Source organism: Carassius auratus, chromosome 47 (assembly GCF_003368295.1).
Source record: "Carassius auratus strain Wakin chromosome 47, ASM336829v1, whole genome shotgun sequence".
Classification (NCBI taxonomy): Eukaryota; Metazoa; Chordata; class Actinopteri; order Cypriniformes; family Cyprinidae; genus Carassius; species Carassius auratus.
Genome location: NC_039289.1, coordinates 4,492,030 through 4,509,608, shown reverse-complemented (window position 1 = coordinate 4,509,608; position 17,579 = coordinate 4,492,030). Strand labels below are relative to the sequence as shown.

The following is a 17,579-nucleotide window of genomic DNA, read 5'->3' as shown; positions in this document are numbered from 1 at the left end:
TGTGTTTTGTACAGTTTTTGAAATATTTTTTTGTGAAAGTTGAAGTGTGAAGTGTTTTTTTGCACAACTGTGAAGGCTATGAATGTTCAAATAAATCATAAAAATCTCAACTTGTGTCTCTTTTATATATATATATATATATATATATATATATATATATATATATATATATATCAAATTTTGTATCAAATTAAGTGTTCTTTTAAAGAGTTTCAAAAATATTATAATAATCAAATAATTATATTTGAATTAATATTCAGTGTTTTCAATATTATTATAAAATACTTATTTTTTTATTTAGCAGCGTGTTTTAACTTGTCTAAAATGTAAATTATAGGCATATAAGTTTTATTTTAAAATTACATTAAGTGTATTCATATTATATAAAATGCTTATTTAATAGTGTATTTTAAGAGCACGCTTACTGTCAATAATCTTTTTATTTTTTAATTAATATTTATTAAGTATATTATTATTGTTTTTATATAAAATGATTTATTTTATTTAATAGTGCATTTGTTAACCGCTTGTTTAAAAAGTCAATTATATCAATAGGTTTCATTTTAAATTGATATTTACAGTGTATTAATAATATTAATATATTATATTTTTTATTTTATTTAACTACTATATTTCAAGCTTTAAAGTGTCAATTGCTGTCATATTTTGATGATGTAAAATGCTTAACATTTAATAGTGCATTTTATTTTAAAAGGCTGTTTAAAATGTAAATTAATTAATAATACATTTCATATATTTTTACACCATTAATATAATATATAATTTTTTTTTTTTTTTTTTTTTTTTTTTTAGTAAAAGTATTAATAATATTAGTAACATTTTAAATGTCTATTGTGTAACTTTTTTTTAAATATATATATACATATACAGCATACTGGTGAGATGTTCAGCACCATCTAATATGTTTTGTTGTTTTCTTTTCATCAAGCAGTCACAATATTATATATTTGAATCAGTGTAAGAACATCTGTGATGCAGTAAAGTTCAATGAAGAAACACTGACAGTGATAAAAAGTTATATCCGCTCATATCCACTCATAAACTCTCGCTTACATAATGCTTGGGCTTAAATGTTAAAAACCTGAGGAAGCATCTGTGCAAACAATCCGAATGATTAAACTAATTCATGGAGAAATGCAATAAGTGGAAAACAGCATTATAAAACTTTATTTGGTATAAAAACAAAATGCAATAATTTAATCATTTGAATAACATATGCAAATATTTTTTAATTGCCCATTTTAACTGGATAAATCTTTCAATATATTTAAATGGCTAATTTATAAGAAGTAATTAAAATAAATAAATTACCACCGCCTCTACCTTCATGATTTGAGCTGCTTCTTGTAGATTAAGCGTTTCTGGGAATCTATTTGTTATATGCAGTCAATCACTGGCAGATCATAATGGAAATATTATCTTCAAAAAATACACAAAGTAATTTCCTGTAATTGAGAAGAAACCCCTTCGGGACAGCAGAGGGAGCCTGTGGAGGGAAGGAGAACACAAAACATTAAATGGGGAATTCCTCTTTGGCTTATATTAAGTACTGAGGAGGTGGATTATGATCCCTCCCCTTCGCCTATAAATTAGGACTAGGAATGAAAGAAAGCACATTAACTCAGTTTTATTCTCTTGGAGCAGAATAACACCAAAAGTGGACAACATGAATTCAGCTTTACTGCTGTCTTTGCTTCTACCAGTTGCAGGTAAGTTTAGACATTTATTTTAGGCTTTCTTGTAAATGTCAGGATTTAAACTACGCATGCAGAGTAACCTGAATATTTTAACATATTTTAGAGTCTTACCATCTGCTCTTTTCTCAGGCACTGCAGATTTATATATATATATATTAGCTAGGTACCAAAGCAACAGTTTTAGTTTAATTGAACTAAAATAACCAGAAAAAAATGAAACCTAAATAGACATTTAAATAAAAACTACAAAATTTTACAAAAGCACAACACAATTACTAAAACTTTAAATAAAGCATTAATAAAAATGATATAAACTACAGTATCTCGATGCTAAAATAGCAAAGACTTGAATATAATATTCTTGTGACAAATCTTTATTAGTATTTTGTTTTTATTGAATTGTAATTTTTAATATAATTATGTAATTTTTTTAATCATAAAATAGTTTTGCCATTTTTATTAATCTCCCTCCTTTTTCTGAAAATTTCTTTGACAACACAAGACTCCCATATAACCGCATATGCAACTTATTTGATATTTTTGTATTTACTTAATTGTGTATTTTGATGTTTCCTCTTTAGTAAGTTGCTTCAAGAATGTGCATTTTTAGTTAATGATCCAATATTTTTTTTACTATTTGAATACTGTGAGCATTTAAAACTAAATTCTCTATAAAAAAAAAAAAAAAAAATATATATATATATATATATATATATATATATATATATATATATATATATATATATATACATATATATATATATAAAACACTGCTATTTAATTGCATATTACTCAAAACGGCCAAATTATTTTAAACCATCATTTTAAAACTAAGATTTACTGATGAGTTCATGATGAACTAATGTGCAATGTTCTCTTAAACAGTTGTTTCCCATGTACTGGACCTGCCCCGCAAAGTTCTGTTCAAACTGGGTGACAGGAGAGAGTTAAGATGTAGCATGTCATCTTGCCCCGAGAAGGTGAAGTTTGTTTGGAAGCCATTAGAAGACAAACCGAAATATGCTACTATTAAAACACAGGACAGAGAATCTGTGCTGGTCTATGACAATGTGAAAAAGTATCACGAATACTCCTTAGTGTGCAAAGCAACCTGTGAAAAGGAGACAAAACAGGCGACAGCAAAGATTCAAGTTTATTGTGAGTTCTTTTTTCAATTTTAATAAACTTCAGCTTGCTTCATAATGCACTGTTGATGAAGACCGGGGTAAGTTGTCACACTTTTTTAGTAAATATTTCTGAAGGGTATGTTTAATACTGGTTTACTTACGGATTTAAAGCAATTTAAGACTGAAATCATTCATGTGAAAGTAAACATTTAAAAGGTAACCATTGTTTTGGCTAATTTGTGTATTAAGACCTTAGGTTTCTATTGAAATATGTGACATCTGGCCCCGGTCTCTTTTAGTCATTTATTTTAAATGCTACATATGAATCACGTAAAAGAAATTTCTAAACTTGTTTTTTCTTGTCGACTCATATTTGAATCTTGGAATCCATTTCAGCTTTTTCAAGAAACCCAGTAATATCTGGACATGACAGCTTGAAACTGGGTGAGAAAAATGTCCTGCGCTGTGAAGTGTCTTCTGTACACCCTCCGGAGTTACTCACAGTGCAGTGGCTCTATGAAGGTAAAGTTCTTCAGACTAATGAGGGAGAACCTGAGAGTAATTACATATTCACACCTTCAAGTGAGGATGATGGGAAGGTGATAACATGCAGAGCATCACTTAATGTTGATGGTATACCACTTGATGAGAAGACCAAGGAGACATCTGTACACATGACAGTTTTCTGTAAGCTACACTTACATATATTCACATAAACTATGTTTTAATTAAATGGATGTGGGAATCATACTTCCTCTCTGAAGATGATGACCATTGATCGTTCGTTTTCCCATTGCTTTCACAGCTGCACCGCACAATGTTAAAATATCTGGAGCGACCGCCGTCCCGCTGGGATCCAGTTTAAATTTGACCTGTGAGGCCGAGGGCAAGCCAAAGCCTGCGTTTACATGGACCGCTCTCAAACCAGATGGCCAGTCTGTGGAAATGGGAAAATATCGAGATCTCCTCGTACATAACGTGTCCTTATCAGATGCTGCTACTTACCAGTGTGACGTTACAAATGACTTTGGAAGCCAAAGGGCCAATGTTTCAGTAGTCGTTCAAGGTTAGTGGTTCATTTAATTCTTTAAATATCTTGGTCGGAGATAATAGCCTTGTTGGTAGCCCTCTAAATCTCTCCCAGTTTCTGGGAGAATAAATAAATGCAAAACTGCCACAAAACTTAATGCCTAATTTCGAAACATTGCTTTGTTCCCAATTAATTTGTTTTTTTTATTTTTTTGGCAGCACCTCCTATGAATACCCTGCTTGAAGCAAGTCCACAATCCATTCTGAAGGAAGGAGAATCTGTGAACATTTCCTGCAAGTCCAGCGTAGTCCCAGTGACACACGTGGTGCTCAGCAGGAGGGTGAATGGTGCAAAAATAGAGCTAGCGTCTAGTAAAGGGGCTGAAACATCATTAGCCCTCCTCTCTGTCAATCTGACCGACTCTGGAGAGTTTGTGTGTGAGGCTTTCAATGATTATGGCAGTCAGGAGACTACTCTCAATCTAACTGTTGAAGGTAAGACCTTAAATGTCTGGGAATAGTAGATATTGTTGGTACAAAGATTGGTCTGTTGAGCGCAGTTACAGTGTGGGTTGTAATGGTGTGTTTAATAGAAAAGCGCAATCAGTTGTAGTCTCTAATCTCCTAAAGATACTCTGAGTATCGCTGATATTATATAATATAAGCCAGAAGTTCAATGAACTGCAAATTCAGTTGGAGGCACCAAGTAAATGTTTTTCTTTTTACTTCTCACAGCTCATTTGCTAGAAGTGGTGTTACAACCGGACAAGGTCGTGTTGGAGAGAGGCTCCAGGCTGGTCCTCTCATGTCAGGCTTTCGGTTGCCCTCAACCCAAGTTCTCCTGGAAGAATCTTTCAAATACGCCGATCCTCAGGCGACTTGAGACGGATGACTTACAGTCCCAGTTGGTGTTTGATCTAGTGGAGTTGGAAGACGAGGGAACTTACCGTTGTGAGGTCACATGTGGCTCAATCAAGAAGTCCAAACAGACAGAAGTCAAGGTGTTTTGTAAGTATCTCAAAAGGTTTACTATCCAGTCTTGAGTTTACGTAAAAAATTGTTTGTATGGGTGAAAGGGACCTGTTGCATTATACAGGTCCTTCTCAAAAAATTAGCATATTGTGATAAAGTTCATTATTTTCCATAATGTAATGATAAAAATTAAACTTTCATATATTTTAGATTCATTGCACACCAACTGAAATATTTCAGGTCTTTTATTGTTTTAATACTGATGGTTTTGGCATACAGCTCATGAAAACCCAAAATTCCTATCTCAAAAAATTAGCATTTCATGAAAAGGTTCTCTAAACGAGCTATTAACCTAATCATCTGAATCAACTAATTAACTCTAAACACCTGCAAAAGATTCCTGAGGCTTTTAAAAACTCCCAGCCTGATTCATTACTCAAAACCGCAATCATGGGTAAGACTGCCGACCTGACTGCTGTCCAGAAGGCCATCATTGACACCCTCAAGCGAGAGGGTAAGATACAGAAAGACATTTCTGAACGAATAGGCTGTTCCCAGAGTGCTGTATCAAGGCACCTCAGTGGGAAGTCTGTGGTAAGGAAAAAGTGTGGCAAAAAACGCTACACAACGAGAAGAGGTGTCCGGACCCTGAGGAAGATTGTGGAGAAGGACCGATTCCAGACCTTGGGGGACCTGCGGAAGCAGTGGACTGAGTCTGGAGTATAAACATCCAGAGCCACCGTGCACAGGCGTGTGAAGGAAATGGGCTATAGAGAAGCAGCACTGGACTGTTGCTCAGTGGTCCAAAGTACTTTTTTCGGATGAAAGCAAATTTTGCATGTCATTTCGAAATCAAGGTGCCAGAGTCTGGAGGAAGACTGGGGAGAAGGAAATGCCAAAATGCCTGAAGTCCAGTGTCAAGTACCCACAGTCCCACAGTCAGTGATGGTCTGGGGTGCCACGTCAGCTGCTGGTGTTGGTCCACTGTGTTTTATCAAGGGCAGGGTCAATGCAGCTAGCTATCAGGAGATTTTGGAGCACTTCATGCTTCCATCTGCTGAAAAGCTTTATGGAGATGAAGATTTTGTTTTTCAGCACGACCTGGCACCTGCTCACAGTGCCAAAACCACTGGTAAAGGGTTTACTGACCATGGTATTACTGTGCTCAATTGGCCTGCCAACTCTCCTGACCTGAACCCCATAGAGAATCTGTGGGATATTGTGAAGAGAAAGTTGAGAGACGCAAGACCCAACACTCTGGATGAGCTTAAGGCCGCTATCGAAGCATCCTGGACCTCCATTACACCTCAGCAGTGCCACAGGATGATTGCCTCCATGCCACGCCGCATTGAAGCAGTCATTTCTGCAAACGGATTCCCGACCAAGTATTGAGTGCATAACTGAAGATAATTATTTGAAGGTTGACTTTTTTTGTATTAAAAATACTTTTCTTTTATTGGTCGGATGAAATATGCTAATTTTTTGAGAGAGGCATTTTGGGTTTTCATGAGCTGTATGCCAAAATCATCAGTATTAAAACAATAAAAGACCTGAAATATTTCAGTTGGTGTGCAATGAATCTAAAATATATGAAAGTTTAATTTCTATCATTACATTATGGAAAATAATGAACTTTATCACAATATGCAAATTTTTTTAGAAGGACCTGAACTGAATCACTTAAACAAAAAAGACATTTCTAAACTTGTTTTTTCTTGTCGACTCATATTTGAATCTTGGAATCCATTTCAGCTTTTTCAAGAAACCCAGTAATATCTGGACATGACAGCTTGAAACTGGGTGAGAAAAATGTCCTGCGCTGTGAAGTGTCTTCTGTACACCCTTCGGAGTTACTCACAGTGCAGTGGCTCTATGAAGGTGAAGTTCTTCAGACTAATGAGGGAGAACCTGAGAGTAATTACATATTCACACCTTCAAGTGAGGATGATGGGAAGGCAATAACATGCAGAGCATCACTTAATGTTGATGGTATACCACCTGATGAGAAGACCAAGGAGACGTCTGTACACATGACAGTTTTCTGTAAGCTACACTTACATATATTCACATAAACTATGTTTTAATTAAATGGATGTGGGAATCATACTTCCTCTCTGAAGATGACGACCAATGATCGTTCATTTTCCCATTGCTTTCACAGCTGCACCGCACAATGTTAAAATATCTGGAGCGACCGCCGTCCCGCTGGGATCCAGTTTAAATTTGACCTGTGAGGCCGAGGGCAAGCCAAAGCCTGCGTTTACATGGACCGCTCTCAAACCAGATGGCCAGTCTGTGGAAATGGGAAAACATCGAGATCTCCTCGTACATAACGTGTCCTTATCAGATGCTGCTACTTACCAGTGTGACGTTACAAATGACTTTGGAAGCCAAAGGGCCAATGTTTCAGTAGTCGTTCAAGGTTAGTGGTTCATTTAATTCTTAAAAAATCTTGGTCAGAGATAATAGCCTTGTTCAGGGATCCTCAAATCTGGACCTCGAGATCCACTTTCTGGGAGAATAAATAAATGCAAAACTGCCACAAAACTTAATGCCTAATTTCGAAACATTGCTTTGTTCCCAATTAATTTGTTTTTTGAATTTTTTTGGCAGCACCTCCTATGAATACCCTGATTGAAGCAAGTCCACAATCCATTCTGAAGGAAGGAGAATCTGTGAACATTTCCTGCAAGTCCAGCGTAGTCCCAGTGACACACGTGGTGCTCAGCAGGAGGGTGAATGGTGCAAAAATAGAGCTAGCGTCTAGTAAAGAGGCTGAAACATCATTAGCCCTCCTCTCTGTCAATCTGACCGACTCTGGAGAGTTTGTGTGTGAGGCTTTCAATGATTATGGCAGTCAGGAGACTACTCTCAATCTAACTGTTGAAGGTAAGACCTTGAACATCTGGGAATAGTGGATATTGTTGGTACAAAGATTGGTCTGTTGAGCGCAGTTACAGTGTGGGTTGTAATGGTGTGTTTAATAGAAAAGCGCAATCAGTTGTAGTCTGTTATCTCCTAAAGATACTCTTGAGTATCGCTGATATTATATAATATAAGCCAGAAGTTCAATGAACTGCTAATTCAGTTGGAGGCACCAAGTAAATGTTTTTCTTTTTACTTCTCAAAGCTCATTTGCTAGAAGTGGTGTTACAACCGGACGAGGTCGTGTTGGAGAGAGGCTCCAGGCTGGTCCTCACATGTCAGGCTTTCGGTTGCCCTCAACCCAAGTTCTCCTGGAAGAATCTTTCAAATACGCCGATTCTCAGGCGACTTGAGACAGATGATTTACAGTCCCAGCTGGTTTTTGATCTAGTGGAGTTGGACGACGAGGGAACTTACCTTTGTGAGGTCACATGTGGCTCAATCAAGAAGTCCAAACAGACAGAAGTCAAGGTGTTTTGTAAGTATCTCAAAAGGTTTACTATCCAGTCTTGAGTTTACGTAAAAAATAGTTTGTATGGGTGAAAGGGACCTGTTGCATTATACTGAATCACATAAAAGAAAGAAATATCTAAACTTGTTTTTTCTTGTCGACTCATATTTGAATCTTGGAATCCATTTCAGCTTTTTCAAGAAACCCAGTAATATCTGGACATGACAGCTTGAAACTGGGTGAGAAAAATGTCCTGCGCTGTGAAGTGTCTTCTGTACACCCTTCGGAGTTACTCACAGTGCAGTGGCTCTATGAAGGTGAAGTTCTTCAGACTAATGAGGGAGAACCTGAGAGTAATTACATATTCACACCTTCAAGTGAGGATGATGGGAAGGCAATAACATGCAGAGCATCACTTAATGTTGATGGTATACCACTTGATGAGAAGACCAAGGAGACGTCTGTACACATGACAGTTTTCTGTAAGCTACACTTACATATATTCACATAAACTATGTTTTAATTAAATGGATGTGGGAATCATACTTCCTCTCTGAAGATGACGACCAATGATTGTTCATTTTCCCATTGCTTTCACAGCTGCACCGCACAATGTTAAAATATCTGGAGCGACCGCCGTCCCGCTGGGATCCAGTTTAAATTTGACCTGTGAGGCCGAGGGCAAGCCAAAGCCTGCGTTTACATGGACCGCTCTCAAACCAGATGGCCAGTCTGTGGAAATGGGAAAACATCGAGATCTCCTCGTACATAACGTGTCCTTATCAGATGCTGCTACTTACCAGTGTGACGTTAGAAATGACTTCGGAAGCCAAAGGGCCAACGTTTCAGTAGTCGTTCAAGGTTAGTGGTTCATTTAATTCTTTAAATATCTTGGTCAGAGATAATAGCCTTGTTGGTAGCACTCTAAATCTCTCCCACTTTCTGGGAGAATAAATAAATGCAAAACTGCCACAAAACTTAAAAAATGCCAAATTTCGAAACATTGCTTTGTTCCCAATTAATTTGTTTTTTTTATTTTTTTGGCAGCACCTCCTATGAATACCCTGATTGAAGCAAGTCCACCATCCATTCTGAAGGAAGGAGAATCTGTGAATATTTCCTGCAAGTCCAGCGTAGTCCCAGTGACACACGTGGTGCTCAGCAGGAGGGTGAATGGTGCAAAAATAGAGCTAGCGTCTAGTAAAGAGGCTGAAACATCATTAGCCCTCCTCTCTGTCAATCTGACCGACTCTGGAGAGTTTGTGTGTGAGGCTTTCAATGATTATGGCAGTCAGGAGACTACTCTCAATCTAACTGTTGAAGGTAAGACCTTGAACGTCTGGGAATAGTGGATATTGTTGGTACAAAGATTGGTCTGTTGAGCGCAGTTACAGTGTGGGTTGTAATGGTGTGTTTAATAGAAAAGCGCAATCAGTTGTAGTCTGTTATCTCCTAAAGATACTCTGAGTATCGCTGATATTATATAATATAAGCCAGAAGTTCAATGAACTGCTAATTCAGTTGGAGGCACCAAGTAAATGTTTTTCTTTTTACTTCTCAAAGCTCATTTGCTAGAAGTGGTGTTACAACCGGACAAGGTCGTGTTGGAGAGAGGCTCCAGGCTGGTCCTCTCATGTCAGGCTTTCGGTTGCCCTCAACCCAAGTTCTCCTGGAAGAATCTTTCAAATACGCCGATCCTCAGGCGACTTGAGACGGATGACTTACAGTCCCAGCTGGTTTTCGATCTAGTAGAGTTGGAAGACGAGGGAACTTACCTTTGTGAGGTCACATGTGGCTCAATCAAGAAGTCCAAACAGACAGAAGTCAAGGTGTTTTGTAAGTATCTCAAAAGGTTTACAATCCAGTCTTGAGTTTACGTAAAAAATAGTTTGAATGGGGGAATGGCCCTGTTGCATTAAACTAAGTAGTTCACTGGTTCATGAATGGAGAATGTATACTCAAGTTTTCGACATCGGTGAAATAATTATCTAGATGCAATTGCAAGACTGATTCGTAAAACTCATTGGGCCAAAATTGCCCTGTTTGGCCAGTTGGGATGTTCAAACACCAACATTTAACAAGACTCTGTAAACAGTAATTAGTCAGTCTCTTAAAATCTCTTTTAAGTTTTAAAATAGCTCTCTTTGATACTGTTTCGATGCAGGAAATAAATCATAATAAGTCGTGATAAGTCAGGGTTGGTTGTTTATTTGTTCTTTTCAAAAGCGATTTTGTCTTGGTTTTTGTTAACATTGTGCTCCTTTTACAGATCCCCCGAGAGTGCCCAGAATCACTGTGAGCCCACTGACGGAATTGAAGGAAGGAGAATCCGTGACCATTTCTTGCCTTTCCGACAGCTTTCCAGTGGGGCGTACGGTGCTGAACAGGGTGGTGGACGGCATACAAACAGAATTAATGGCCAGTGATAGGCTTGAAACATTGTTTACCATTCCTTCGCTTGAGCTGGATGACTCTGGCATCTATATTTGTGAAACTTCTAACATGTATGGAAGCCGCAATGATAGTGTGGAGATTAAAGTAAAAGGTAAGTTACTAAATACATCCAGTCAAAGTATCAACATGTTGTAGTGTTGGAAATATCCACAGTTATTTGAAATAAAAAAAATAATAATGGAGTGCCTTGCTCTCCATTTTGCCTTGCCCTCCTTTTCATCGAAATGCATATATTTGGCTTCTACCGTACAGAGTCTTTGCTCTTATTAAGTGGATCTTGTCTAGTCAACTGACAATTATTATGCCTCTCTTAACCCAGCACCACCCAGGAATATGACAGTGGAGATCTTTCCATCCACGGATGTTCAGGAGGGGCAGAATATCACCATCTGTTGTCGCTCCGTGAGCTTCCCTCCACCTGCGGTGGTCCTCAGTAAGCTGGATAGTGAGAAACATGTCTACTCTCTTGATGGTGTATTCCTACTGATCAACCTCAAACCCAACGACACAGGCTTATATCAGATCAACGTCACCAACTATCTGGGCTACGAGACAGAGACTTTTAATATCAATGTGATAGGTGAGTAAAACTAAAATCAGGTCCAAAATCAAATTCTTGTATTTCCGAATACACTGACTACGTAAAACATTCAGTTTGTGAATAAACACCATGTCCAAATCAGACGTGACACGATCGGACAAACTTGTTCAAATCGAATAAATCGATTCAGACCGATCAGAGCACATTTGACACTTAATGTACATTTACTGTATGTGAAGTAACATTTGAAGGACAAGCACATCATGTTTATTTACAAACATTATCCAACATATTTTAAATTTGCCTTTGACGTTTCGTTACAGAGAAAAGAGTCAACCCTCCATTTGGCTGGAATGATTTTTTTATGCCTGCGATTAGCCTGGGAGTTGCTGCTGCGCTGCTCGGTGTTGTGGTGTACATGTGGAGAGCTAGAAAGAAGGGATCTTACGACCTTGCCAAATGTAATCCAGGTACCGTGTAGGCTGTGTTTACATTCCATTGGCTGTTCTGGAGGCAGCTACACTGGGATGAAGTGTCTTGTCGGGGCCAAGGGCCTCCCTAAAGCAAGAACTGCAGGTGCCTGGATTCATCACCTTGAACATCAGGTGACCATAACCCCAGCTGGATGGGAACCTGCATTCTCCACAGCAAGAGACAATCAATGTGACCGTGATTTGGCGCGCATCCCCAGAGAAAGCAAATCAAACCAGTGCGGTTCCTTTGTGTTGCTTGTGTTGGGAAGTGTCAACTCTTTTAAGAGACCACCTGGTCTGCACTTCAAGAAGTTTTCAAGTGTGGAAGTATAAGTTGAAATGCAAATTGTGAAACATACATGTAAACATTTTAGCATTTAAGAGAAAATAACCTAGCCAACATGTTTTAATTGAACTTTTTGGTACAGTTTCATAAGACTCATGTAGCCTATTGTGTCCTAAAAAGTTTGTATTTGTATTGGGTGAAATCTTTCGTTTTCATATTTATTAAAGTATCAGGTTTCTGTCAATTGACCTGGGAAAGTTTTTTTTCTGGGAAAATCCGTGGAAAATTTGATTCGCAGGAAATCCACAGCGTCTGTCATAGCTTCACTTTCACTTTAACATTTCACTTTTGCTTTTCGGTTTTTCTGCAATGTTTTCCTGTCCGTTCAGCACAATAAAGGTGGGATGATTTGGATAAGCTTATTGTTCACTGCCTGTGTGCAAGCCATTTTCCGAATTTCCAACAAGTCAGGAACAAGCACACCTTCCAAAAATAAACCACTCCACATATGTGCCTCCAACCTGTCAACACCAATCAGACGCTCTGGAAAACATCTGTTTCTGGTTACTGTTTATTTTGTCCTGCAAATAAAGACCAAATGATTAAAAATCGAGCTCCTCGCTCCTTTTTTAGTGTCTTATATTGATTTTTTTTTTTTTTTTTGTCAAGTGTTGCTATAAAAGGCTGTTGCCATGGTGACCATCCAGATGCAATGGTAAAGGAGGATGGGTTTTGTTTTCATGTTCCACGGGGAAAAAGAGGAGAAGCAAAGGTGCAAATGGAACCGTGTTCTCTTTGAAAGATTGCGGGCCACTCACCCATTTCTTTTTTTAACCTCTTCATATTAAATTTAATACAATCTATTCAAAGAACCAGCAGCAAGTATTGTTCTCGCTTAAGAACAATTGCAGTATTTTATCATTATTGTGTCTTTATTTTAACACTATACCTCACAAATGTTTCTAAAGAGGCTGGTGTTCGACTAAATACGAGAAATAATAGTGATGAATGACAAACTGAACTATAAGTGTGTTCTCCAGTCAAACACTTACCACGTCCTTGTGTGTATTGTACTTGAAGTGATTATATGGAAATTGTGTGTTATTGTTAGGCTTCTAAGTGCAGAGTAATTAAACGATGGTCAAGAACATCTCATTCTTGTTCTCAGAGTCTGTTTGCTGACATCTGATTCTTTGAGGCGACTCACGTTTTGAAGGAACCCTTCAACAGTGATTCATCTTAATCTAGTTTAGATTTGATCAGGACTCCAGACGAAATGAATGCTGTTGACTACAAAACTGATTTTAGTTGATAAATTACAGAATTGCAGATTATAAATGGTTCAGACAAGTTCTTAAATAGATTTTAATAATGAGCTATTATTATCTATAATCTATAATGTTATTATATCTTAAGACTTAGATTTTAAACTTCTTTTTTTCTTGTCACATTTGGTAATATTTAGTCTCGCGTAGTCAGACCTGCAGACTGGCGGCTGAAGGTCTGGAATCTATGGCAGCTTTCATTGGCCAAGAGTAAAACAGACCGACATGTCAAACAACCAATCACAGTTCGTTTATTTCATCATCATCAGGTTTGGCGGCACTGCATCTTTGTTTCAGACAGAACATTAACATTAAAGAACGCGACACACACGTCTCTTGGAAGTCATGTATAATTCAACCAATCCGACGACGACTTCAAAACTCCTGAAGTGTTTTCACTTTTGTGTGCCGTATGCATCAGTTGGCTTGACCTCTGAGGCTGAGACTAGCTAATATTTACCCCTTTATGAACATTAACCATACTTATGAACATTTTTGGTGGATTTTTAGAACTACAGTTTTACTACAAATACTATGGTTAAACTATGGTTAATTTGTGGTTATGTGCTATTTATGTTATGTGCGGTATTTGTAGTAAAACCATGGTTAATTTTCATATGGAAGGTTTTCACGTTTATTTTTTATTTTTTTGGATCTGTGGATTACTATTTGAGGATTCATGTGTTTCTTTCTTAATTAGTGAAATAAAGATGAACAAACCTAACACTGGTCTGCATTTCTGTACTATATACAGACATAAATAATACCTCAAAATGAGGTTTGTTGAAAATTTTTTTAAAAATCCAGCAAAATAGTACAGTTAAGATGCTATGTTGGTTTTAACGCGGACGGAAAATCCTAGTCACATAATTTTACAACTTTCAGAACCGTTTAATGGAGGTTTTGTCAACTGAAGATTTTGAAAGACATTTCCTAGTATATTGTTAAAGTACAATCTGTTGAATGCACTGTACTTCTATTCCTCGCAGTTATCAGGTCAAAAATTAAGTATGGCGCAACCTTAGTAAGGTCTATTATAATAGAAAGTGGGCACTTTCGTTATACAATTTGATTTTTGGTGGTCCCTGACAGTAACAGTATGTTTTTTTTTTTACTGTACTCTGTTTGCTTAGACGAGGGGAATGTACCACTGTGGTGACATTTTGCACAAAACTCCTCCAATGACGCGAAAGATCGATAGTTTATACAGCCCGTGAAACCACCAATATTTTAAAAGCTTTCTTATGAAGAGTTTGTGCAAGACTGTGACACGTTCTAACCTGAGGGCCCAAAAAAGCCCTTGGTTATGTAACCCTCATGTGAAAAAAGAACAGCTACAAACATTTGTGCAGAGTCCTGTCTTTTTTAATCACGAAAAGACATTGGTATTTCCTGGTTCTGTGTGGACACGGAACATCTCTAGAGCAAAGCGTCTCTAAACGCTTCCACTCCAGCTTGTTTTTTTGATTGCATTTAAAGAAAAACAGAATATTTATGGAGATGAACCCCCTGGTTCAGCAGATGGCGTTTGACCCAGGGTCTCTGCGTTCTTGCGGCGCATCCTTTGCCCATATAACAGATCAGCATTTTTTTACAACGTCCCCAGGGATCTTAAGGATCTCTTTTGTGTTTTTATTGTTTCCCTTATATGTATTTGCATTTCTTTCAATGCTGGTACATTACAGATACACACAAGTGGCACTAAAACTGCACACAGCTGCCTCACAGGTCCATCTGTGAATTAAATGGGAGATGATCTCTTCCAAGAAAAGCAGTCAATAACGAGGAATGTTTCATTTGGCTGGCAAGTTTATCAGGGCAGGCCAGATTAATATTTTTTTCCATCACTAACAGACTGTTTTATGCTGACTCCCCAAATATTGTTTTTGATCTTCAGATATCACTGAGTGCTATGCAATAAAGCACCATGTACTCTTTTGTAGGACAACATCCGCTCCTGATGCAGAAAAAAATAGTTTTGTTTATCAAAGCTTGGACTATGTCATGTAAACATGGCAACAAAAAAGATGCTGCTGTCAGTCTGAATATCCAACGCTATCTCGCGACCAATTCGTACGTATTTTACGAGGTGGCTTATTCATACGAATTTGTATGACCTCACTCGTACGATTTTATATGATTTGTCTAAACCCCAGTGACGGTTAGGTTTAGGGGCGGGGTTAGGTGTAGGTAATTTGTACAAATTAATACGAATTGTGCAACTCGTAAAATATGCACGATTTGGCAAAAATCGTATGAAATTGTACGAGTGTGGTCATATGAATTAGTACAAATAAGCCACCTCGTGAAAAATTTATGAATTGCAGTGAGACTGGGTTGGAATATCAGCATGATTGACATTTGGACATAAGCGTGAATACACATAAGAAATACTATAAAAAATGCTCTTGTTGCACATGCAAAACACATGCAAAACACTTATATTCGCAGATGCTATGCATAGAAAAATTGTAAATTAATGGAATAAAATGCCTTTTTAAAACAAAAAAGGAATTAAAATATTATCGATTAAAAATTAAATATTAAATATCTGCTAAACAATGGTATTTCATAACGTCTTTCCGCGGTTGAAACAAAATATCTTCTGATGTTCATTCATGTTTATTTCATGCTAACTAGTAGCTAAAGATGAAGAGATGATCGGTTCATGCACTGAGGCACTACAGCGATCTGTCACGACACTTTAAAGAGCCACAAAACGCTATTTATCATTTGAATGTCTTAAAACAAAATGACAACATTTAAAGTTAAGACTATTTCATACCAAAAGTAACCCGCTTTGGTGTGTCTTCCTCTTTGCTCCATGGTGTATTTTCCCTGCAAGAGAATATGTGTGGCTTGTCGGACATAAATGTAACCGATAAAAACGCTCCTTGCCGCGCAAAATCACAAAGCCTGCGAAACAGTGGAGCTCAAACTGCGAAACGTCAAATTAAATGTTTTTGCCGTTATGATTTTTTTTTATTATTATTATTAATAATTTCAAGGATAAGCAGCAGTAATAGTGATTCTTGCCTTGCTTCAATAATACAAACCCTGCAATAGATAATTTTTTGTAATACTCACACACTCATCAGTCGTGATAAGCATGCATGCTTACATATTTACGAGAGTGGTCTATTTTTAAAATGACCTTGAATATCCACTGCCCTCTCTGAGCCCTGGCTCCATTCTTGTGAAACGTGTGTGTGTGTGTGTTTTTCACCTCAACACAATGAAAACATCAAGTGTAAATCTTTTCATTGGCACTGGCTTTTCTTAAAATGTGTAAGGATATGTTGCATAATGAGTCAAAACATGGCATAAACGCCATGTTGTTCCAGAGGAAGTAGAGGTTTGCATACTCTATCAGCAGGCTATTCCGGAACACAGATTGATTCACAATACGGCTGTGTGACCTTCCTATGTATATGGGGTACATCTTGAAGACAGCGATAATGAAGACATACTTGGCGTGAAGCTCGAGTTGCTGACCTCAGCACAAGCTTTGCTAACTACAGTACAAACTGTGCTTTAGTTGTTCAGCCACTGTGACACTATCACCTCAAGAGCTGCCTGTCAGAAAAAGACTTAAAAAGTGGTCTTAAAATACAGTTTTTTACCCTGCTTATTCATTTGAACCAGAACATTTAGAAAACTGCACTGAGATCGATCATCATTATTGATTATACTGCTTATGTTTAAGGTTAGTGGCAGCACTGTTTTTGCTACACACATGAATATCTCAAATCATTCACTTTTTCTTCACCTATAGCGGACCATAAACCAGGGCATATAGGGACCTCAATGTCATAGTTGTCGCTTTTGAACTTGTAAGCAAGCTCCCAGAACACCCGAGCAACCACCTTACCTTAGAGACCACATAGAAACATACTAAAAGCCATTAAGACAGCCTAGCAACCTAAGGTTTATATACTTTTTAAATAACAGTTAAAATGTTTCAATGTTGCTGCAAATGCAAAAGGGATGTTCACTTGTACTGTCCCCTTAAGATGGGAATGCTATTCAAAAACATTTCCCACTAAGTTTTAGCCCCACTGATTCTCTTTTTCTCTATTTTTCTTAGATACAACCCAACCAGAACAAACATGTGTACCTTCCTCTTGTTTAATTCACAGTTAATGGAGCCAAATAGAGGCCTCTCACATCTAATATCTCATGCTGAATATACAGAGACTGTCCGGTCCAAACTACGAACACTGTGAAAAACCATCTCCAATCCTTTTATACATTTGCAACATACAGATTTTGTCTGAC

General features: G+C 37.4%; 2 protein-coding genes across 3 annotated transcripts in view; both read left to right on the top strand.

Moving 5' to 3' along the window:
- LOC113064841 (zinc finger and BTB domain-containing protein 37-like) overlaps nucleotides 1-17,579 on the top strand; it is a 123,175-nt gene that overhangs the window by 30,991 nt on the left and 74,605 nt on the right. The window lies entirely within an intron of this gene.
- On the top strand, nucleotides 1,627-12,589 carry LOC113064840 (hemicentin-2-like). Its single transcript, XM_026235802.1, has 17 exons — nucleotides 1,627-1,730; nucleotides 2,604-2,876; nucleotides 3,242-3,532; nucleotides 3,651-3,911; nucleotides 4,094-4,369; nucleotides 4,610-4,882; nucleotides 6,599-6,889; nucleotides 7,008-7,268; nucleotides 7,460-7,735; nucleotides 7,977-8,249; nucleotides 8,414-8,704; nucleotides 8,823-9,083; nucleotides 9,270-9,545; nucleotides 9,786-10,058; nucleotides 10,492-10,767; nucleotides 10,996-11,256; nucleotides 11,541-12,589. The coding sequence occupies exons 1-17, from the start codon at nucleotides 1,688-1,690 to the stop codon at nucleotides 11,696-11,698; spliced, it is 4,314 nt and encodes a 1,437-aa protein (XP_026091587.1). The 5' UTR covers nucleotides 1,627-1,687; the 3' UTR covers nucleotides 11,699-12,589.

Coding starts and splice junctions, on each gene's coding strand:
- LOC113064840 (XM_026235802.1), top strand. CDS start 1,688: ATGAATTCAGCTTTACTGCTGTCTTTGCTTCTACCAGTTGCAG. Junction 7,736..7,976: donor TCTCAATCTAACTGTTGAAG/GTAAGACCTTGA, acceptor TACTTCTCAAAG/CTCATTTGCTAGAAGTGGTG. Junction 10,768..10,995: donor TGTGGAGATTAAAGTAAAAG/GTAAGTTACTAA, acceptor CTCTTAACCCAG/CACCACCCAGGAATATGACA.